The sequence below is a fragment of the Myxine glutinosa genome, chromosome 3 (assembly GCF_964187855.1).
Source record: "Myxine glutinosa chromosome 3, kmMyxGlut1.1, whole genome shotgun sequence".
NCBI classification, from domain to species: Eukaryota; Metazoa; Chordata; class Myxini; order Myxiniformes; family Myxinidae; genus Myxine; species Myxine glutinosa.
Genome location: NC_136263.1, coordinates 23,254,078 through 23,279,095, shown reverse-complemented (window position 1 = coordinate 23,279,095; position 25,018 = coordinate 23,254,078). Strand labels below are relative to the sequence as shown.

The window sequence follows — 25,018 nt, the reverse complement described above, 5'->3', positions numbered from 1 at the left end:
CACTGGGCTGCCCGATCCACACCCGGGATCCTCAGGCACCCACTCACAACTACCGGCTCCCAGAGCCCACCTGCGGCCTCACCTGGCCGACATCCTCACAGTGGTGGAGTGCCCAACCAACTACACACACTAACAGGCTACACGCCCAGCCATTTCCACAACACTAATGCACCCATTCACAACACCATTCTGCAACCGCACCACAGATGCCAATATCCAACCACAATTTACCTGTACCCTCTACCTAACACTTACACTACCCACCCCGGGTACTCGTGAAAGGGGTCCACTCTTCCCCCATCCACACCTTCGCACCATGCACACCACTCCGTACCACTTACTCCAACTCTCTCCACACACCTGTACCTGCACACCTGTGCTCTCACACCTTGGTGCCGCCTGCACCCTTCTCTCCCCAAGCGCATTCGCGCTGATCCACACACTCACTACTCACACACTGCTCCACACACCTGTCCAGTTGCACACCTGTGCAATCACACCTGTTCAATTCTCACACACACGGCATCATCTCAGCTAACTACTCCCTTCTGAAACTTGCGCTTCCCAGTCGTCCCTTTAAACTATTGCGCTCCCTCGTCATTATCATCCATACTAATCTACCTGCGTCCCCACTACAGGTATCAGTCACTAACTAAACTTAACGTTACCTAAGGTCATCTTCGCTAGATCCCTACACACAATATAACCTAACCCACCCGGGCTAGTTTTCACTGCCATACACCCCATAAGCTATAGCGCATTTGCCCCACCATGGGCAGGGTGGCAGGGATGCCACCCTTACCCACCGGGCCCATCGCTCACTACCAATTTTGCACATCAAATTTCAACAAATTAAAAATTTGGCCAATCACTACCCATCATCTGCCAATCACTACTGCCAATCCCTTGCCAATCATCAAATTTTGTTTTTCTCTAATTTTGGGTCCAAAACACTAACCTCATCACCCAGTCTACTCACTAATGCCTCTCGGTGCGCCAATTCCCGTCCAAAGCCCGGCTTCGTAAAGCCAAGCAATGGATGCTGGTTGTTTTGTGCCAGCGGCTGGATGCGTCCGGCACTCGGTGCAGGGACGGGGGCTTACCCGGGCCGAGATCCCACGCACCATCTCGGCGTGGAGCCATCCAATGTCCCGATCTCGACCTGCCGGACTGCCTCAACAAAAAGTGGTCGCCATGACGACCCTTTCTATCGGGCTGCCCGCTCCGCCTAGTGGAGCACGGACGCGGCCGTTCCAAGCGAGGCCCGGCACGCACCGAGGGCCCGATTCGGCTAAAAGTCGACCTAACCTCTAACCCGGTTACCTTCGATGCCTCACCTGGACGCTTACACCCCGCAGCCCGTTCCTTGCTCACACATCCAGCCGTTTCCATGCTCCTCGTACCTTTCCTTACACACCCAGGTACACCCATTCCACTCACAGCCTTGGTCACACACCTGACCACCGAACACTTTGGCACACATTCGTTGGTCGCACACCTCACCAACACACCTCTTCGCGCCCCCTCCTCAGTCACCTCCTCTGTGACAATCACAGGTGTGCCCTCATTCGCACACCCAACCACGTGCCTCACCACCAACTCCAGCGTGCATTCCCACTCACGCTCTACCATTCCAGGTGTGCATCCTCGCTCACCTGTCACAACCAACTCACGCTCCTTGTCACTCTCACTACTCTCACCACCACTCTTGACAACGCACTCACCCTTACTCTTGACAGCACACTCTTTCCCCATGCACCTGTCCGTCACACACCTTTCTCGTGCACACTCTCCCGTTACACCCTCTGTAACACTCACCACAGGTGGACACTCTTCCTTACTTCTGACAGCGCACTCTTTCCTCATGCACCTGTCCGTCACACACCTTTCTCGCGCACACTCCCCCGTCACACCCTCTGTAACACTCACCACAGGCATGCATTCTTCCTTGCCTTTGACAGCGCACTCTTTCCCAATGCACCTGTCCGTCACACACCTTTCTCGCGCACACTCTCCCGTCACACCCTCTGTAACACTCACCACACCGCGCTTCCATGTGCCCCCTCGCACACGCGCTACGACCGACTCATTCTCGCCAGCACCCTCACTCCTTGGCACGCACTTTTTCCTCACACACCCCAGAGTCGGACTTTCTTGCACACCTCCTTTTTCGCACACCAGACCTGTCGCACACTTCACCAACGGCCTCTCACGAACACCCGGGTCCATCTCGACCCCCAAGCTTCTTAAATCACCTGGCGCATCATACGCCCGACCATATTGGTCACCACTTACACCGGGTCCTCTTCCTCTTCGCTTCTCCTCCATCACCTGCGAATCCCTCATCCGGTTAATGAGCACATCATCACGATCCAAACACAGACTTTGGACCAATTCTTTTATTTCCTCTTTTATCTCTTTCTTATCCTCTCTCCGTCGCTTCTTAATTTCGCTCACCCCTTCTTCCACTTCTTCTAATTTCTGCTTCACCTCTTTTATTCCCCGGTACGTCTCCTCAAGCTCGTCCTCCAAGGCTACCTTGACCGTTTCCATGTGCGTCCTCACCTGCCGGTCCTTCGTCTCCATTACCTCTATCACCTCGTCCAACCTCGTTGTCAGTCCCTCACGTACCATCTGACATTGCCTCTTTGTCGCTATCAAGTCATCTTTTAGTTCTTTCTGTGTCGCTTTTAATCCTCCTAATACCGCAGTGTTCCTTTGAACCTGCTCCGTTACTTCTTTTTGTCCCTCCGTCAGCTGTTCCACCTCCTGCGTCAGGACCTCTATGCCCCCTTGTAACTTTACAGTCCCCTTTCTCACCTCCTTCTCCATGTGCTCCTTACAGTGCCTCACCTCCTCGCGCACTCCTCCGACCTCCTCACTCACTCCTCCTCTGATCTCCTCTCCCATCACTTGCATCTCCTGCCCAGATGCCACCCTCATCTGCTCCATTTCCTCCCTGTGAGCATCCAGTTTGGTTTCTACCCCCATTCTGACCCCCTCTATCTGCTGCCCCATTTGTTTAACTTCCCTTTCCGCTTGGTCCCTCATGTCCCTCAATTTGCCTTCCATTCTGCTTTCTAACCCCTCTAACCCCTGTTGCATCCCTTCCATTTGATTCTCTTGGGCGGCCATTCTGTTTTCTACCCCCATTAACCCATTTCTCACCTCTTTTATCCCGTTGTCTAACCCCTCAAAATTATTGTCTAACTTCCCAAATTTCTTGTCTAACTCCTCAAAATTATTGTCTAACTTCCCAAATTTCTTGTCTAACTCCTCAAAATTATTGTCTAACTTCCCAAATTTCTTGTCTAACTCCTCAAAATTATTGTCTAACTTCCCAAATTTCTTGTCTAATCCCTTAAAATTATTGTCTAACCCCTCACCGGTACCCCTCGCTTCGTCCCTCATTACCCCCAATTGCTCATTCTGAGCCTCCATCCGGTTCCCCATTTGTCCCATACTGCTTTTCAAACCTCTAATTTGGTCTCCCAATTGCTCACCCATTTGTTCCATAAGGGCCCTCATTTGCAGGAGGAAAAGGTTCGAATCCACCAGGGGCGCTGCCACGGTCGCGGGCGCGGTGACCAGCGAGGCGCCATTTTGCGCTCCCGCAACGTCGGGCGCAACGACGCTATTTTGTGCGTCTGCTACCCTCACTGCTTCACTCTCCTCGCGTCCCTCAATTTGGTCCTGGACCGACCCTGCCTCACTCTCCCCTACCGGAACCCAGCTGTCTTGATCCGCCATAGCGCGACTTTCAAAATTCGGGTTTTTATATTTGGTAAAACACAATCGAATTTCGTCGTTATAATTTCGAGCGCGGGAAACGTGCTCCGGATCGAATTCTACCTCCCAACACCAATTGTTACCCTAGTGGTACAATTGGTGTTCCAAAATTTGGGCCTAATAAATTTAGTCCCAGGTCCGAATCCGACACTCCTGACACCAATTGTTACAGACGCGGTTGTGGATGTTAGTTTACCGAGCGGTTTGGTATGACCGCGTCTGCACAGTTTACCCGATTATGCTCGAACGTTGACTAAGTCGCGCTATGCTAAATCAATGATGGAAAAGACACAACGGCTGGATTAAAATGACACGACACCAAGGGTTCAGTTCTCAAGACCTCCGGAGGAGGTTATATTAGGGCGGAAGGTCAGATTACAACGACAAGAGGGACAGCATACGAAGATAGGCACTTAGACACAGTCTTATCTAGCCCCGACAGACGACAGATAAACGGGACAAAACTGACTCACACGGGGATTGATGGCAAGGAAAGTGGGCAGTCGATGGCTCAAGGTGCACCTTGGCTCAGGGGCAAAATCGACCCGGTCCAGTCCAAAGATGCGGGAAGGTCACAGTGCTCGGAGGTGGTGACTTGTCTTCTCAAGCTGGGGGCGCATCTGACGTCACGTCCGGTAAGTGGCCGCGTATATCCGGCGGGGAGTGACACGCCCTCGGCTCGTTAGCTCCGCCCCAGATGGAATCGGCCCGTTGCTTCTCATTGGGTGCGTGCGGGGGGGTTACCGGCTCCGCCCTTGATGAGGGGCTGACAGGGAGCCCCTTCGTGGTAACCCCGTCGGAGCGCATGGTCAATGGCGGCTAACCGAGCCGGTGTGAGGACGCACACTCCCCCGCGCCGCGCCGCCCCCATTCTCCTCTGTTGTTGTAGTTGTAGTTGTAGTTGTTGTTGTTGTTGTTTCATGGGGAAGATGGGAGGAGGTAAGGGGAGGTCCTAAACTCACTACTGGTGCCATACGATCACATTCTGGTGCAACGAAGAGTCAGAATTAATGGAAACGAGTCCTTAACTGACATAGACTAAGAATAACTAGCAAGATGTCCTATAGTTGTCTACGTGAGATGCGGTGAACCTGGGCACGACATTTAATGGGGGAAAAAGGGGAGGGTCGGTTCTACAGAGTGTTATTTACAGGCAATGGGACTAGGGAATGGGGGATTGGGGATAGTTGGGGAGTATTGGGGAAATAGGGGAGTATTTACAAGCGGATATTGAGGCCAAGTCCCATATCCGCAACAATATATATTAAAAGCTCCTGTATTGTTGTATCCAAGTCAATCTTTATGTTGTCTGTTTTTTTCGGAAGTTAGGGGTGTGTGTGTGCTTTTGTTTATGATGCCAATCAGCAAACAGATGAATCACAGCAACATAAACAACAACAGGCATTTTAAGGCCATTTTCCCTGCTGGAGCGGGGGTTAGCCTTGCGGGCCCCATGACAATCTTCTCCATTTGGCCTATTTTCTGCATCTCCCCTTGTTAACCCCCTTGCCCGCATTTCTTCTTCCACCACCTTTAGCCAAGTCTTTCTTGGTCTTCCCATCCTTTACTTCCCTCTACATTCATTTCCATCACTCTTCTCAACCAGTCACTTTCATCCTTCCTCAACACATGACCAAACCATCTGAACATGTTTCTCTTCACAGCATCAATCACAGGCTCTATTTCCATCATCTTTTGCAATTCATCATTTGTCTTCCTCTCCTTCAACGATACTCCGCACATCCACCGAACCATTTGCATTTCCACTGTTTCCAGCATTTGTTGCTGGTCTACGTTCATTACCCGATGTCTCGCTCCCATAAATCATAACACTTCTCACACATGCAGCATGCACCTTTCCCTTCAGCTACATCGACACTCCCCTCCTCGACAGCACGCCACTCAGTTCCCAAAACTTCTTCCATGCACATCTCACTCCAGCAACCGTTGCCGAGTCTGATCCACCTTCTCCATTCAGCACGTCTCCTAGGTAGCAAAATGTTTTCACACCTTCCAGCTTCACGCCGTGTCCAAGATCCAACTCAACATTTCCTCCATCTGCAGCTCCCTCTGTGCACACCTTACACTTGAATGCAGCTGCCACACTGGTTAATGACCCTCTCAAACCACTACAGTTTTGATGAACCCACTCAGCGCACATTGTACATTGAATGGAGTTCCCTCCGACACCCTTCCTGCACACAGCGCACGGCCACTTCCCAGTACTTTCCACCTCACCACATGCTTTACCACTTGCCATCACATTTGTTTTTCCGATATTCACCTTCAGACCTTTTGTCTCCATACATTCCTTCCACTTGTTCATCTTCTCCTTCAGCCTATCCATACTTTCCGCAATCAACACCAGATCATCTGCATACAACAACTCCCACAACAAACCCTCCTTTACGTTCCGAGCCAGCACCTCCATCACAGCTTCAAATAGTAGTGGACTTAGTACTGACCCCTGATGCACTCCCACCTTCACCTCAAACTCACCACTGTTCCAGTCCTTCTTCCTTACAGCTGTGCACGCTCTTTCGTACATTGGCATCACTACTCTGATCAACCATTCCTCCACTCCTTTCTTCCTCAATGCCCATGTCACTACTTCGCGTGGAACCCTATCGAATGCTTTCTCCAGATCAACAAACCCAAGAAACAACTTCTTCGTCTTCTCCATGTACTTCTCTTGCAACTGCCTCACAATAAAAAGCACGTCTGTCATTCCTCTTCCTTGCATAAATCCAAACTGCATTTCATCGATCTTCACCTGCTTCCTTATCCTCCTCTCCAACACCCTTTCCGATACCGTCATTCCATGCTCCAATAACTTTATGGCTCGATATGAGCCACAATCCAGAGGGTCACCTTTCCCCTTGTATAGAGGGACAAGGGTACTCAGTTCCCAATCCACTGGTATGCGGCCTTCTTTCACCACCAGATTGCAGATCTCTGTCATTCTCTTCACACCCCAACTTCCCGCTGCCTTCAACATATCTCCCACAACTCCCGTCGGCCCTCCTGCTTTTCTACTCTTCATTGCTTTTATCGCTTCCTCAACTTCCTTCTCAGTTATCTTCTCTGCGGGTCCTAAAACTGGGTTACTCTCTATGTTGCCATCCCATACATTCTCTGTATTCAACAGCATTTCCATATATCTTTTCCATCTTCCTTTAATTCCATCTGGGTCCACAACGATTTGTCCCACTTCATCCTTCAAGCAACTCACCCCCATCACATCACACCTCTCTTTCACTATCTGCTTTGCAATCCTGAATACCGCTCTCTGACCCTCTTCCGAATCCAAGCGTTCTCCGAACATTTTCCTTCATGCCTCCTGCGCATTTGCTATCTCTTTCTTTGCAAACAGATGAATCAATCAAATCAATCAATCAAAAAAAAAAGGAAAAAAAAGTTTTTTAAAGGGCTGACCGGATGGCCTAGGCCCTAGAGGTACGCACACTCGCCTCTAAGCTGTCTAGCCTGAACCAGCTATAAACTGTATAGCCTGAACCAGCTATAAACTGTTTTGCCTGAACCAGCTATAAACTGTCTAGCCTGAACCAGCTATAAACTGTCTAGCCTGAACCAGCTATAAACTGTCTAGCCTGAACCAGCTATAAACTGTCTAGCCTGAACCAGCTATAAACTGTCTAGCCTGAACCAGCTATAAACTGTCTAGCCTGAACCAGCTATAAACTGTCTAGCCTGAACCAGCTATAAACTGTCTAGCCTGAACCAGCTATAAACTGTCTAGCCTGAACCAGCTATAAACTGTCTAGCCTGAACCAGCTATAAAACGTCTAGCCTGAACCAGCTATAAACTGTCTAGCCTGAACCAGCTATAAACTGCCATTCTGGTCTTTCACAGGCAGGGAGATTCATCAATGTGTTTGACTCAGATGGACATTAAATTGGTGTCCGTCTGTAAGCATTCGTTGGTGGATGTTAAAGCTCCCATGGTGTCCTTCACCAAGAGTCGGCGTACTATCGCCGGCAACCTAAACAAATTCCAAATTTCTGCTACCCCTCAGCCTTGTGCTGCATACGAATGGATTTAATTGGTTTTGTTTTACTGCAGGTCACTGACATTGTTGATATGTAAACAAGCTTCTCTGTGTGAAACCCGCATTTTATCCCACTTTTTCCACATTCTGCAGGCTGGCTCGTTGATCTCACTTCAGGATACACATTGCCCTTCGTCCTTAGCGGCCTGATAAAGCTCTTAGGAATGGTTATTTTGGAGGCCACTTTCCTGTGGACCAACTGCTTGAAGTCTCGAAAGAACAAGCAAGAAAGTTGCCTGCCTGTTGCTATGCTGGTTACCTCTTGAAGAGAAAGTTACCTCTTGATGATTATTGGTGAATATTATTGATACTGGGTGTAGAGTACTGATCTGCACGATACCTTCATGAACTCTGATCATTGTGTGACTGTTCACTGCAGTGCTCTGACTCATCAATTTGCTCCAACCAAGCGATGATCAATTGGTGGATTATGAGGGTACACAAGGAACTTGGACACAGGAGGAGGCTATTCGGCCCATCATGCCTGTGTTATATCAAAACCATCGAAATCAATCGATCATTTTTATTGACTATTAGTCCAGTCAATCTGTAATTTGACCTCAAACAAATTGCAAAAGAAATACTTTTTTGATAAACATGCTTAGTAATATTGCCTTAATGATATATCAAAAGTCTAGAAAAGTCTAGAGTGCGGAAACAGTTTTAAAAGCGAAATAAATTTGACGGATTTTGCGTGCGACTTTTCGGCAGAGGTCAGATACAAAATAGTTTGAAATCTAAGGAAATTTGGTGTTCAAGCTTTGCTAATACAAGTCTGTATCAAGGGCTGTCAGGGGACACTTTTTGGTTGACAAGGCCCTTAATGCTATGCTGATTTCAAAGGCATTCAGAGTACCCTTGTTTGAAGAGCATCAACATGACGACATGTCCAATGACATCAGAGATTCAAATGAACATGATGTTTCTGATGTTACACCTAGGGAACCAGATATTGCAGATATTCCTCAAGTCATAGTCTCTGAAGATGAAGCAGCTCAAGGTCCTACCAGGATAACCAGCAACAATGTCTTGTCAGAATGTATTGAACTCTATGAATATCTACTGAAAGGAGACGTTACTGCGGAGTCAGTCTGTATGGAGAATGTTGTTGACAAAATGAATGAAAAGCTTGTGTGTGAAAAAGTAGACTCATTCATCGTCGGACGCCATCTCTTTGGCTTCAGTACATGGATATGATAGACATACTCCGCAAGTTTATAAAAGCAGAACGTGCAGGGAACTGGCATCTTCATCTTCAGTCTGTACAAGACATGTTGCCGTATTTTGCTGCTGCTGGACACAATTTCTACGTGAAATCAGCTTACATGTACTTGCAAAATATGCAAAATCTAGAAGCAGATCACCCTGAAGTGTACACCTGCTTTGAATCTGGACACCATGTACTCAGGAGAAGTGATCGTTTTTGGGATGGCTTATCTACAGATCTTGTAATAGAGCAGGTTTTAATGAGAAGCATTAAAACAACAGGTGGATTGACTAGAGGACACGGAATGTCAGAATGTCAGAGAGCACAGTGGTTACTCTCCAGACCAGCTTGTGCAGACATCAACATTGCCATGCAGCAGTTTACAGACACTGAATTCTACACAAGTGAACAGCACAAAGAAGACACGCCAGCAAGAAAATCTAGAGATTACAATGACACCAAGACAATTTTGTCTTTCCTTGAGGATAGAAATCCATTTGCAGAGGATCCAGCCCTTCGGAACATAGCAACTGGTGTGACAGCAGATGCAAGTGTAAATGTTGACAGAGCAAAAGAAGTTGGCCTTCGTGTCCTCAAATCAATGGTTTCTCAGAGTGTACAGAGCTACACCTTTAAGAAGGCAAACCAAGCTGTAACCCTTGGAGCCAAGACAGCAGTGAAGACAGATGGAGAATCAGTACAGGTTGACCCTCAGCTCCTGTTTCAACGTTTAAATACAGCAGCTAACGGCCTCTTTGATGACATCTCGGAAGTCTTCACTTATGAACTCTGTAGCTTTCCTTCTTCATTGTTTGACTCATCTGGTCTCCTCAGAGAGGCACAGAAGCCAGCACTTGCAGATGCAATATGGACTTTAGCCGGATATGACATGCCAGCACCAAACGTAGAAGATCTGCATCATGTTTTTGACGTTGGTTCTCTGCTGCAACGCATACCATGGCCCCAAGGAGCTAGTTTTGCATCCCTCTGCAAATTGTATGTAGAGTATGTCTTGAAGTACTCAAACCCCACAGTTGTTTTCGATGGGTATTGCAATGGCCCATCCACAAAAGACCATGCTCACATGCGACGCACTGGTGGAACATACGGACCTGAAGTCAGATTCACAGAGGATATGCATCTCAAATCCAAGAAGCAGCAGTTTTTGACCAACTCTGCAAACAAACAACGTTTCATCAATCTGCTCAGCAAGAAGATGGAAGAAAAGGGAATCAAGACGTTACATGCTACTGGGGATGCTGACCTGCTGATTGTCCAGACTACAGTGTCATCAGCATCTGCAAACGTGACAGTATTAGTTGGAGAAGACACCGATCTTCTTGTGCTTCTATGCTACTATGCAGACATCTGCTCAAGAGATATCTACTTCAAGTCAGAGGCCAAACAAACAGCTGGTAAGAAAACGCGTGTGTGGAACATCAGATGCATCAAGCAAAGACTTGGCCCTGAAATATGTTGTTTGCTCCCATTTGTTCATAGCATAACAGGATGTGATACAACATCTCGTTTATATGGAATTGGAAAGGGAGCTGCATTGAGAAAACTTAAAAGTGACGCTCATTTCAAGCACCAAGCTGAAGTATTTTCCAGAAAGGCATCAAAGGAGGAAGTCGTTGTGGCTGGGGAGAAAGCACTTACCTGTCTGTATAATGGTAATCCTGGGGAAGGCTTGGATCTATTGAGGTGCAGGAAATTTTGCAGCAAAGTCATGACTAATACCTCATTTGTCCATGTTCATGTCTTACCGCCAACGTCAGCAGCAGCCAGACACCACAGTCAGCGTGTTTACTTGCAAGTTCAGCAGTGGATAGGGCAAGATGGGGATTTGATTCCAGAGGACTGCGGATGGATTACAGCCGGTGACAGACTTCAGCCTATCCGTACCCACTTGCCTCCAGCACCAGAGAAACTACTGAAGATCATAAGATGTAACTGTAAAACAGATTGTGACAGTCGACGCTGCAACTGCAAGAAATATGGTTTGCAGTGTTCAGTTGGATGTGGAGACTGTCGTGGCATCAGTTGTTCAAATGCACCTTCTGTTGACCTTCAAGCCGACCTTCACGGGGAAACATAGACATTCCTAAGGCAAAGGAAAGTGAAAAAGGTAGTCCACATTATGAAGAAGTTTATTTGAAATGAGATTAGGCTGTTTAATAGATGAAATGATAATCTGATAACACAGTGATGTATAATCAAATTCGATAACAATCGGACTGTTTCATATCAAGGCGGTTAAAAACCACATACAGGGTGGGTCAAGGAAAACCTAATTTTGAAAATGTTCCCCAAGCTGAATGTTTCTAGACTTTTTATATGTCATGTAGGAAACAGTTCTTATATTGAAACAACTAAAATACATTCTTTTGCAATTTGTTTGAGGTTCGCATATTTTCGGTCATAGATTGACTGGACTATATACTCTTGATTGTTGTGGAATCTAACACATTTGGGGGAATGGGAATGTAACACCCTCGGGGGAATTGGAAAACAACACCTTTGGGAGAAATGGAAATGTAACACCCTCGGGGGAATTGGAACATAACACATTTGGGGGAATTGGAGCATAACACCCTCGGGGGAATTGGAACATAACACCCTCGGGGGAACGTGATCTATAACCACAACTTCCTGTCATGCTAACTTGTTTGGCTGCTGCTTGGCCCATATTGAGTCCTGTCATGTGACCGCCTATATAAAATTCACGACAGGTAAAAAAAATATTGGTAATTTGTATGGATTAGTTACTATGGATTATTGATTTAGGTGTGTGAACACAGCTTTAGTTACTCAGGGAGGATGTTACCATGTGTATTTTTGGGTAATTTTTCTATTGTTTTGCTTAAATTATTATTTATTTTTGATGTACTATTGAAATGTAATAAAGAGATCCCAGGATTGATGGAGAGAGTTTCTTTCCTTCCAGATTCTTATCAATTATATATTTTTGTTGTTGTAATTTATACTTAAAAAAAAATACTGCTGTTCTTAGTTTTTTTAAAGTCCTTCCTTGCCACACCTGACCTCCTATCTGCCTACAAGGCCTTCATCCACAGCTTGGTGGACTACTGCTCTCCCCTCTGGCCTGGCTCCCCTGCCTCACATTTTACTCAGCTTGACGCCGTGGAAACCAGGGCCTCAAGATCATTGGAATCTCCTGTGATGAAGCTGAGTCTATGGGCCGATTACTTTCACCTTGCAGACAGGTTGGTGGTCTCTATGTCTTCTACCACTTCCCTTTTGGTCTTGCACTCTGCTTTTCCCATTCTTAGCTCCCCTCCCCTTTCTTCCTCCCTCCTCCCCCCCCAGGTTTCTGCAGGGCACACACGGTCCACCATCAACATCATTCTGGTGAAACTATCGATATCCAGAATCACTGCTCACTTCCACTTATTTGTTCCTCTTTTTCCAGCATGTGGGACAAACTTCCACATCCTCTTCAATTTCATTCTTCCCTCCAAGTCTTCAAGACAGCTGTTAACCACCATCTCGGGCCATCCCCATCCAAGACCTCGGTAATCTTTTGTCTCCCCTCCGCCTTGACTGTAAATAAAAAGAAGCGAAGTAAACAGCGTTGCAAGGCGGAAATGAAAAGTCAATTTGGCACCAGAAGCATGGAAGAGCATGTGATATTGAAGAAAGAAACGACCTGGACTGACATTGAATTAGCATGGATGTCGATCTGGTCCAGAGAGATCAGACCATCCCTGAGACAAGGCAGTCAGGTGGATTAGAGGGGGTGAAATTTGTTGACCCTGTGGTGCTTGAAGCAACCTCCGTGGTATGTAGCACGGTGCTCGTGGGCGCACGTTAAGACCCTATGGGTGTCGGGCTGATGTGGTGCAACCAGACGTCAGATCCATATGCACAGGTACTCGAACCTGAGCAGGTGAGACAGGCATTTGACCCTGCGAGGTGTGGACCAACTCCGGTGAGCAAGGTGGTGTCTGTCGATGTGTGTGCAGGAATTGACTTGATGGGGGTCGTGCTGAGACCCGGGGTGTTTGAGGTGGACCCTGTAGTTGTTAACTCGGTGTCTGGAGTCATCGACCGGCCACGCATGGGGTGTATGCTAGCAGGGCAGGAGGAGGGGATAAAGGAAATTTTGCATGATTAGGAATTGAAAGTCCTTTGTGAAAAGGTGTTGGCTTGAGCCCCAATTTATTTGAAAACGTTTTTTGTTTGCTTATGTAGGTGCAGAGAGTTATGAGCAGCTAGCCGTTCATGATAATGGAGAAGGATTGGAATAGTAGGAGGCTCAAGGCCAGCAGTGACTGCAGGAAGAAGCAGGACCCAAGAGCAATAGGGTATTTACCCACAGCCGAAAATATGAGGCCAGTAAAATGGGATTTAATTAAATTTGTGGGATTCAATGAGTCCCAAACTTTGTCCCAGGGTCCAAAACTCAATGAGGGCCAAGGGCCGAAGTGGCATGAGAGTCATGCTACCTATGGGGACCTGAGATCATGAGAGATGAGAGATCACTGTTGGTGGGTCAACATATCAACTTGGTGAGAGGTAATAAACACAGCGCAAAGATAATGCTCCATCTCAAGGAAAGAAAGCACTGTGACGTGATGAATTGATAATAAAAAAATTAAAAAGTTTTCCTTGATCCTTAACGAGATGGGACTTTTAGAAAATTAGGGGGTGAAGTTAGTACATATTATTCCACTTGCTTTCTCCAGTAATAACTACATTTAATGCACTAGTACAACCGAATAATATGCGAATAGGTGTGCCAGATTGGAGAATATGCAAGTCAATGACAGTGATTAAATATATTTTGATTTGAATAGTGGCATAATCATGCTTTAGTGTTTTTGGATTTTGAAGAATCGTTGCTAGTTGGCTAAACTAGGCTTGTAGAAAGACGGTTTGCACTGCTCTTTTAGCTTCACCGTTAGCACAAGCAAATCGAGGACTGGAAGTAGTTTCGGTATCGCCGTAATCAATGCAGAACAATTTGAACTCTCTGGACACTAACAACGACGCATTATCACTCCTAAGAACCTTAGGTATACCATGTCTACGAAAGATGGACTTCAAAGCAACGATACTTGTGCGGCTTCTCATATTCCGGAGTTCGCATACCTCCGCAAATTTCAAATAACAATTATTCAAATAATCCCCTTATTATATGTTTTGTGTGTCTGTTTGATTTTTTTGTGTGATAAATCGAGGCTCGCTCTTTCACGAGCCTCGATCCTGTATATAAAAAAATATAATAACAAGAAGACATCATGCAGAGTACGACACTTGCAAAATCCACCTCTCCCGCCCCCCCCCCCCCCCCAAAAAGGATGCCATTGATCCATCAAATTGTCCATTTAATCTAGATTACAATTGACGATCTCAATCAAAGCTCGGGTCAATAGGATGAAAATTGATGATTTTGGAAGTTTGACCTGGAGTTGCCCTTTGACCTTGTGACCTCAAAAATAGTTGGTTTCCCTATTTAGTGACTCAATGTGCAAATGCTGTTCAATTTCCAATTCAATCGGATGAAAATTGACGGTTTTTCAGATGAAAATTGATGATTTTGGAAGTCTGACCTTGAGTTGACCTTTGACCTTGTGACTTCAAAAATAGTTGGTTTCCCTATATAGTGACTCAATATGCAAATGTTCAATTGTCAAGTCAATCGGATGAAAATTGACAGGTTTTCAGATGAAAATTGATGATTTTGTAAGTTTGACCTTGAGTTGACCTTTGACCTTTTGACCTCACAAATAGTTGCTTTCCTTATTTATTGACTGGATATGCAAATGCTGTTCTATCTTCAAGTCAATCGGATGAAAATTTACGGTTTTTCAGATGAAAATTTCTGATTTTGGAAGTTTGACCTTGAGTTGATGTTTGAGGTTTTTTTTCGTTTTTTTTTTTTTTGTATACCCATCTAGGAGGGGTAAGGAGGACGTTTAGAAAGTGGATGATTAATGAAAGATGAACATTTATAACAAATTTGGTTTGTTGTGATTTTCAAGTTAGCGATCCGTTTAAGAACGATGGAGGAGGGGTGGAATGAATGAGAATTTAGAGCATGTAGTGAGAAAGAATTATAAGAGATTGAATATTTTTTTGAAATGGAATGAGTTGAAGAGGAAATAGAAAGGAGCCTTTTAAATAGGAAGAAAAACAGCGTGTTGTAATAAACCACTGAATAAAACACTGAAGGGGAAAGTTTAAACATATTTAAACAGAACCGTGAAGAACAATCTTATATTCACAAAAATACCAACGGGGAGAGGGAGCCGAGAGGGACAGCACGAGTCACTTGAACAGGGCAGAAGGTGGAAGGCAAGGGGATAATGGGGGGCGGGGCGGGACAGCGCACATGGACAGAGGCGCACGATGGAACAAAAGCACACGGGGAGAAAGGGAAATAAAAGTTTTTTTTGTTTTTGGGGGGGGGGCGTGGGGGGGGGTTACAACGTCAGACAAAGAGTCTATGTTTGGTGAAGTTTGGGGGAGAAGGGGAAAATCAAAAAACCTAGCAAAACAGCGAAGGAAGGAACAACTTTTGACGGGGGAAGTCTGAGGCTGCAAGGCCACGCTCGCGACACGGCAAACAAACGATTAATTTATGAAAGTTAAACACCGAGAAACTTCCAAGGGGCACACTATAAGTTCACACGCCGAAAGATAAATACAGTTTCGACAAAATACAATTGTGAACAGACTTAACTTTGAAACGTGGAAACTTTGAAAATGGGGCGGGACAGCGCACATGGACAGATGTGCACGAGGGAACAAAAGCACATGAGGAGAAAGGGAAATAAGAGGATTTTTAAAAGTTATTTTTGGGGGGTGGGGGGTGGGGGGGGGGGCGTTACAACGTTAGACAAAGAGTAGATGTTTGGTGAAGTTTGGGGGAGAAGGGAAAATCAAAAAACCTAGCAAAACAGCGAAGGAAGGAACAACCTTGGACGGGGGAAGCCTGAGGCTGCAAGGCCTTGCTCGCGACGCGGCAAACAAACGATTAATTTATGAAAGATAAACACCGAGAAACTTCCAAGGTGCACACTATAAGTTCACACACCGAAAGATAAATACAGTTTCGACAAAATACAATTGTGAAAAGAGTTTACTTTGAAAACGTGGAGACCGTGTGGAGCTTCGAAAATCCCTGCTGCCATCTCCAAGATCTCGCGAGATCTCAAAAATAGTTGGTTTTCCAATTTAGTGACTCAATGTACAAATGCTGTTCAATTTTCAAATCAATTGGATTAAAAATGGCGATTTAAGAAATTGGACCTCCAGATGACCTTTAACATTTGACCCTAAAATCAATAGGCTTCTCTATTGTGATGACCTCTACAACTTGGTGAGGTTTCGTGATGATCGGTTTAAAATTGTGACCTGTAGACCGGTGACAAACAAGCAAACAGACAACCAAACAGACAGATTTACAAACGCAACCTACCAAAATACTTGAAAAATCTTCGATTTTGCAAGTAATAATAATTCAAATTAAAATTGCGAGCAGTGATGATCCGCAGACCATGAGTAGATGATAAATGTTGTTCCTGGGACACTCCCAAATCTCCATTCACTTACATGTTAATTTTCCTCTCACCCTCACTTTTCTTCATTTCCCTGAAACACCTCTATTCCTACCCCCCTTAATGTAGTCCCTTAGACCACTCTACTAATGAACCTATAAATATATTATCTCTTTCTAGCTTTTTAAAATCCCCCATTCTCCTTTGGAACTCATCTCCATCTAGGATATTTATAAATTGAACATCATCTTTATTTTTTATCTGAGCAAGAATAAAATGGTATGTTTCACGGAGGGCTCTCGTTTGTCCTCCTCCGGGTCCACATACCATCTTAAAGTTGTAATATATACCAGGCTGGTGTCCATCAAAGTTCTCACTCCACTCTAATATTTTTTTTTTCCCGCCCTCCATTACCCCACTTAACAAATGAATACGTTTATCGGTCTTGTGAACTTTTTCACCAGTTATTTCTTCAATAAGACTTATTTGATATTTCTCACACTCATTATGTTTACCGTTTATATACCAAGGCTGATTATGCCTCCACTCTTTAGTTTGGTTGATACTTGGTTCTATCATTTATATATTCATAAAAAAGGCGGCGGTAGCCCCTTAAAATCCCTAACCCCATTATCTTATCACTTATATATATCTTATCACTTATATATCTTATCACTTATATCTTATCACTTATATATCTTATCACTTATATACTTATATAACCATAAGGGAGACTATCAATTCCATTTTCTAAAATAAACCTCTTATCATCAAAAGCTCCAAGAGCTTTTTTATTCACCTCTTCTGAATATAATTGATGTTTATAACTTCTTATTCCATTAATCTTTCTAAACGCTTCTTTCTTTGTTGTTAAACATGTATAATAATCATTAAAATTTATGGTCGCCTTTATAACACCCTTCTTAACCCCCTTTAGTTTCTTATTTTCCTTTTCCTTACCTTTTAACTTCTTATCAATCTTTTCAACATTATACACAATGTATTTATAAGCATAGGCCTTTGACCTCGATCCCACAAATTCACTCGTAACATTTCCTTTTAATTCATCCTTGAACTTTCCAATCACCTTTTAATTTTTAGAAGAGAGCAGAGAACTATCACTCAGATAATCACTCGTATCATAAAAATCAATGTCTTTTTTCATGTCTGAATAAACATCATCAGTATTAATTTTCAAAATAAAACTATCTGTATCCATATAAAGTACATTAACATCATTTTGATATTTCTTCCTCAAGTTATTATAAAAGTAATCATACATTAATAACTTTGATAAATCAAGAATTGATGTTCCAATATAAATAGGTTTGTCCATTTCAATACTCTCTTTGACTAAATGGATTGCACAAAAGTTCTCACTAAAGACCTCAACTCTGAAAAAACTCGGTCTATTAATCAATTTTGATGCTTGTCCCAAATATGTTGCGAGTCTGATGTTTTGTCTTTTCCTTACATTCTCCATGGTCTTACCAAAGACCGAATTAATCATCAATTTATAAAAGTCTTTCTCAAAGTCATTCTTTGATTCAATCCTGCATTGTGTGTTAAAATCAATGTACTCTTTCAACCAATGACTCTGATTAAACTTTAGAACCCTATGAATCTTCTCCACTCTTAGACCTCCTGATAAATATTGTCGCAAATTTCTTTGGTGAACAACATAATTTTTCTTGTTAAATAATGTAGTAAGTAATTTTTCTGTTGATTCACCTTTTAAATCAATCGATTTTTGATAATCACTCAACCATTCTTTCTTAGAACTTTCTTTCTCACAAGCAAATGGCAAATCTTTATGTTTATTATGAGGTCTTTCTGTCTTCTACCGACTCCTCTCCGGCCTTGCTCCCCCAGCTCTCTCTGTGCTCTGTCCCCCAAATATTCCTACAGGTCGCACAAGATCTGCCAGCAACCCTCTGATGGTTAAACTGCCGAAATCTCGGCTCTCTGCTCACCTTCACTCTTTCATTCCTCTTTTCTCCCGCCTGTGGAACAAACTCCCACACTCCCTTCAATCCCTCTCCTCCCTCCAGGTCTTTAAAACAGCTGTTCACTACCATCTCTTATCTTCCCCCATCCATAACCTTGATCTTTTCTACCCCCAATAATTCACCCCAGATCCACCTTGTTTGAAATTCCAACTTCTTTCCTGGAAATCCTGGCAGTGTCCATATGTTTATACCTCTCCCACCCCCCCCCCCCCTTCACATGCCTCCCCCCCAAAGCCCTCTCCCTCCCACAGATCTCTCGATGTCTCCATGTCTCTCGGTCCCTGCTCTCAAATGTTGTGTTTGTGTCCTTCCCCCTCTCTCCCCATCTTGTCTACCGCTCCCGATGTTATTTGTTTTATGTGTCTGTTTGTCTTTCTGTGTGATTAATGTTCGCTCTTTCACGAGCCTCGATCTTGTATACAAAAAAAAAAAAAAAAAAAAAAAAAAAAAGTTCCTCTGGATATTTCAAATCAACTTCAAAATAATAACCAACTTTTTCTTCATCTAATTCTGCTTGTGTAGATATACATAGATTCTCAAAGACTTTGTTGAAATTCTTTTCCTTTACCCATTTAAGTTTACCATAAGGAAGAGCTTGAGACATCACCCAACCCAACATCAATAATACATCAAGTAGGAGCTCTCTACTGATGAATCATAATTTGGAAGATACTTGTTGTTGGCGTTGTCATATCTCCTAGAACACACTTGTGAAATTCCTCCTCTTTTTGCCTTTTCAATCATCAAGAGCATATCAACATCGGTTATCAAATCCAAAGTTTGTTTCATCATTTTCAACATTGCACTCCAAGCCAATCCAGGTGCTGTGTAGTAGTGAGCAGGGTCTAATCCATAGGAATTTTTATGATGACAGACGCTTCTAAAGGTCTCAAATACATCAGCCAATAAAAGCACATCAGTTTTGAGATACAAATCATGATACTCACCAAGATTCTTGATGTATTTTTTCCAAGCATTTTGAGCATGTAAATAATTTTTGTCAGATATATGTTTATTGTTTAATTTGTTGTAGAAATTTTCTTTTGAAGGAAGTTGTGTTTCATTGAATCTCTCAAATGAACCCATATAATCATAGGGGTAAATTCCCTTTTGTGTTAGTAAATCTTTATCAGAAAAATATTCGGAAAGACATGGAAACTCTTTAAGATTTTTAACCAATTTTTTTAATGGACCTGCCATGAATTTAAATGTATCAAGAAATCTAATATTAGTTATATCATAAGTATTTTTATTTTTTTTAATGTCAAATCCTGTTTTTATAAAGATTGTTTTTGTGAATGAAATGTATTTCTCATCTGTGCTTGGAATTGCTGAAATAACTCCAAATGTCTTTGAGAGTTCCTTGATAAATAGATGCGTATCATAATGAGCGTTGTTATGAAGAAAGACAGGAATGAAAGAGGGGAGTTTATAATTAATATTACAGCTTTGATGAGCCGGACCTCTATATTTACCAGTGAGATGACAATGGTCTCTAACCTTTAGACCTTTACCAATTTTCTTCTCACAAATAATGACAGACATTGTTTTTTCTAAATTCCCTTTTCTCTTCACTCGTCAAGGACATTGGTTTATTGGTTTCTCTCATTATCTTGGTTAATCGAACACAGTCTTTTTCTAGTCGTCGGACAAACTCCTCTGGGGTATTTGAGCCTCTATACACCTCTAACTTGTTATATTCACCACCAACGGATGATTTGATATAATAACAAAAACCACAAGGAGTATGTTTTTGATATTTATTTGTGTATGATTCTTTTGGATTTGGAGAAGCAGAATCTATTTTTTCTAGAATACTTTCAAAATCAGCATATATAACAAATGGATGTTTTATTGTTTTCTTTTCATCTTTGAATGAGATATTTGAGCCTTCTTTAGGCATATTGATTACCGTTGATTTATGTTCACCACAATAATTTGAATGTTTATCTAATCTTTCTTGTGTATGGAAGAAGTTAAGACAACGCAAACAAACATATATTTTATTTGTTCTTTTACATACTTGTGGTTTTATTAATTTAGCAATATCTTTGATGTATGTATAATGTGAACTTTCCTCTGAATTAAAATATAGAAGATTAATATGAGTTTGTTTACAATTGCCAGAAAGCTTTAAAACCTGAATGTTGTTTGTTTCTGTTAGACCATAAACATTAACTGATAAATTATTCATCTTTTCAAATTTAGGAATATCATTTAAAGTCATTGGAAAATTTAGTTCTTTCGTATTCAGCGTATTCTCATATTTTTTATAATGAGATAGTCTTTCATCATGAAAATGTGGAGGATGTAAGTGTGCTAGAATAGACCAGAGAAAACATTTATTGTCTTTATTTTTGATATTGATAACTGCTTTTCTATTTTTGATAACACTAGGTAAATCAATGTAAGAAGAAGCATTTAGAGGATTTGATTTAAGAATATGAATGTCTATGAAAATAATTTTTCCTATATTGAATCCACTTCCTATGATTGAATTATCCACATCTTGCTCTTGTTTAATAAGTTCATCATAGACTCCTGATGTTTTAAAATCTTGATATGAAGATATAAAGTGTGGCTCAGTTCTCATGTATGGTGTATCTATAACTCCTTCGTCCTTTGTCATTTCTAATTTTACTCCCATGTAAAATTTAAGTGGTTTCATTTCTTTTAGTGTTTTTTCAATCAACGTTTGAACAGCAGGTTTAACTATTTCTACAGCATCAACTATAGACTCTGGTTCAGGAGGTTTGAAGTTAAAGACTCTTATTTTAATATGTCCTTTGAATGCGCCATCAGAGTTTTTTGTTGTGATAAAATTTGATAAATGTTCGTTTGTTTTAAGATGGGCTTTGAACCCCTTCTTTAGGATATCTCTATTACAGAGACTACAATGTTTTTTGTTCTTAGGAAGTGGTGATAATTGATTTAGAATGTTGTAAGTGTGTTTAACTGTGAGTATGTGTTTTCTATAATGTTTTACTTCCTTTTCGCAAGTATCCCAATAGACCATATTTATAGGGTAAGAAAACAGAGTGTTTTATATATATCACTGTGCTTAAACTAAAACACCTTTTCGAGCTTTTTCGGCTCGTTTTATATATATAACTTTACTTAAACTAAAACACCTTTTCGAGCTTTTTCGGCTCGTTTTATATATATAACTTTACTTAAACTAAAACACCTTTTCGAGCTTTTTCGGCTCGTTTTATATATATAACTTTACTTAAACTAAAACACCTTTTCGGGCTTTTTCGGCTCGTTTTATATATATAACTTTACTTAAACTAAAACACCTTTTCGAGCTTTTTCGGCTCGTTATATATATATAACTTTACTTAAACTAAAACGCCTTTTTGACTTGTTTTATATATATAACTTTACTTAAACTAAAACGCCTTTTTGGCTTGTTTTATATATATAACTTTACTTAAACTAAAACACCTTTACATCTCCCAATCCCTATCAGAACCAGGGTCATATTCAGAATCAATCTCACAATGAGAGACATCTGAGTCATCAATAAAACTACTATCATAACTATCATATTGACTCTCTGAATCAAAACTATCTACTGAACCTAGACACTCCGTATCACAGGAGCAGAGGCTCTCTGTATCACAGAGGCTCTCAGTATATGAGGAAACTTCTGAGCAGGAACTATCACTCATTTAATTAGCAGGAAAAATATTACCATCTATATCAATATATTTTCTTTCATTAACGGATTCAATCACTACATTTTTTATATCAAAGGTTTTCTTAAAATAATCTCTAACTATCATAGTATGAAATGACATTTCACCGGAAATATTAACATTGTTCATGTTTCTTAAATCTACACCCTTTGGATTATTAAAGAAGACACAAATATCTCCATGTGCATTGTTGATGGTCTTATCATTCATTTTCAAAGCATCACTTTAAATCACTTTTTCAAGCTTTGAATAAATTGCCACTAGTAGTGGAGAAACATTTGTTAGACTTACTCTAATAGATGTCTTTCCAGACAGAGTTAGAGCTCTTCCTTTAAATGAAATAGAGGAGCTCATATTATTTTCCATGATAGGTTTTATCCAATAATTTCCATATTTATCTTTATTCAATTTTACATCTTTGACATATTTTACCACATCTTCCATCGATGATGAAATTGATTGAAATTTGTCTTTTGTGTTTTGAAACATTGTATTTATTAGCTAAAAAACTTGCGTTTAGTTTAAGTAAAAATTTACTGTTTAAATATGTTAGAATTTCCAGACTCTCCATTTGATAAATTAGAGAATTGTCCAGCTTGTGATAGAGTGGGCTTAATGATGAGGATACATTTAAACAATGTATATTCTGTGATTATCTTCTAATTAATGGTAATAAAAAAATATATACAAAAAAATATAACTCTTTTAAATTAGAACCAAAAATGAATTACTTAACAAGATTAATAAGAGAGATGAATGTTAAGTATTATGATGATAATACACCATTTCTTACAAGGGAAGAGACTATTTGTATTGAGGAAATGTATAAGGGTTTAATGTTATTTATTATTCAAAATAATTTTGAGGGAAATATTAACCCAAGATACTATATAAATAAAATAATGAATTATTTGGAAATTAAACCAGAACTCAGGATAAAATATAATGTTTCTAAAATAGCTCAAAAAAAGTTGGATTACTTTTTTTCCAAATATATAAATTAATGATTTTTTACCTGTTTGGGAAAATAAGATAAAATTTAATAACCATAAAAATATTCCAAATTCATTGAGATGTCTAATAGTTGGTTCAAGCGGATGGGGAAAAATCTGTTTACTTTTAAAGATGCTCCTTAGTCCTAATTTTTTAGATTATGATAATTTAATAATTTTTACAAAGTCAAGTTTTCAACCCGAGTATCAACTACTCTCACAGGGTTTTAATGCAGGTCTTAAAAAGGAAGACATTATCGGTTTATTTAAACTTCAAAACAAACTAAATGATTATAACATTGAGGATATAATACAACTATTTTGTGATACACAGAAACCGAAACCAAAACCCATAACTTGTATTCTCAGTGATAATACGGACGATATACCTTTACCTCAAGATTTAGATAAATCAAAAAAGAACCTCGTTATCTTTGATGATTGTGTTAATGAGAGAAACCAAACAGTAATGGATAGCTACTATACAAGAGGGAGACATTCTTCTTGTAATTGTATTTATCTTAGTCATATTTTCAACTCCCTCGACGCTCAATAAGAAACAATGCAATACTTTTATTTTATTTAAGTTAAATTCAATAGATGTAAATAGTTTTTGGAGAGATAATTGCTCTACGTTATGTAGTAAAAAAGAATTTGAAAATTATATGAAACACACGATTGGAAAATATAAATATATTGTTGTGAAACAAGATGAGATACTAACTGATATTTTACACACATAAATGACAACTATTATGAATCTTGTGGGTAAATCTGCTTCAGGAAAGAACTTTCATAAATCTAAACTCTTGAATAGTAAAAATGAAAAGATTGTAAGTTTAAAAAAAAAACACCCTATGATTCGTTTTGTGGGTACCACAACCAGAGCAATGCGACCAGGAGAAGTAGAAGGGAAAGATTATTACTACATTTCAATGGAGGAACATATGCGGTTGAGGAACGAAGGTCAAATATTTGAGGAGGTCTCTCTTGGTTCTACAAAATATTCACATTGTAAGAGTGAGTTAAATAAAGTAAAATCTAACGGTCTTGGGATTTTAGAAACTAATCCTGAAGGAATGAGACAAATTATTAAACATTTGCGTTGTGATGGAGTTAAGATTTTATCATTCAGTTTTGATATCGATGAGGAAACTCAATGCAAATGTATGAAAAGCAGAGATACAAGTATTAGTGAAGAAGAAATAACAACTCGTATTAATGCCAATCAAGAATTTGATGAAATATTTAAAGAAAAGGATTTATTTCAACACATTTACTATAATGACGAAGAAAAGGAAAATTTTCCCATTGACCTTTACAATTCATTAAATGATATTTTTCAATAAATAAATACAGAAAATGAATACCGAAGAAAGAGCAAGAAAGTTTAAAGAACATCAAGAGTTGGTTTCAAAAGTTGTAAAACAACAAGAAGAGATAAAGACGAAACGGAGACAGAAACTAACTGGTGAAGAAGCCTTTGAAAGAAAACAAGAGAAATTTTTTAAACCACTTTTAAAAACTCAACAAATGATTTCACCTACAGTTCCCACGGTAGAATTTACTCCAAAAAAACTTCAAATGCTCAAAGATTTTAGTCAAATGACAGAGAAAGAACTTGGAGAATTAGAATATGATGATGAAGGATTATTTCGGAAACTTGAGGAGGTAAATCAACCCTCTAATTATGTTGTGGAAGCTCTTCAAAACAATGAATATTT

At 41.1% G+C, this 25,018-nt stretch overlaps 1 protein-coding gene across 1 annotated transcript in view; it reads left to right on the top strand.

Annotated features, from left to right (window-relative positions):
- The window catches only part of LOC137423751 (monocarboxylate transporter 12-B-like), a 180,399-nt gene extending 172,045 nt beyond the window's left edge, over positions 1-8,354 (top strand). Inside the window, exons 6-7 of the mRNA XM_068111226.2 lie at positions 7,953-8,153; positions 8,239-8,354. Of these exons, the coding sequence (XP_067967327.2) occupies positions 7,953-8,125 (173 nt within the window). The 3' untranslated portion in view covers positions 8,126-8,153; positions 8,239-8,354. The remainder of the gene's footprint in view (positions 1-7,952; positions 8,154-8,238) is intronic.
- Positions 8,355-25,018: the final 16,664 nt, after the last annotated feature.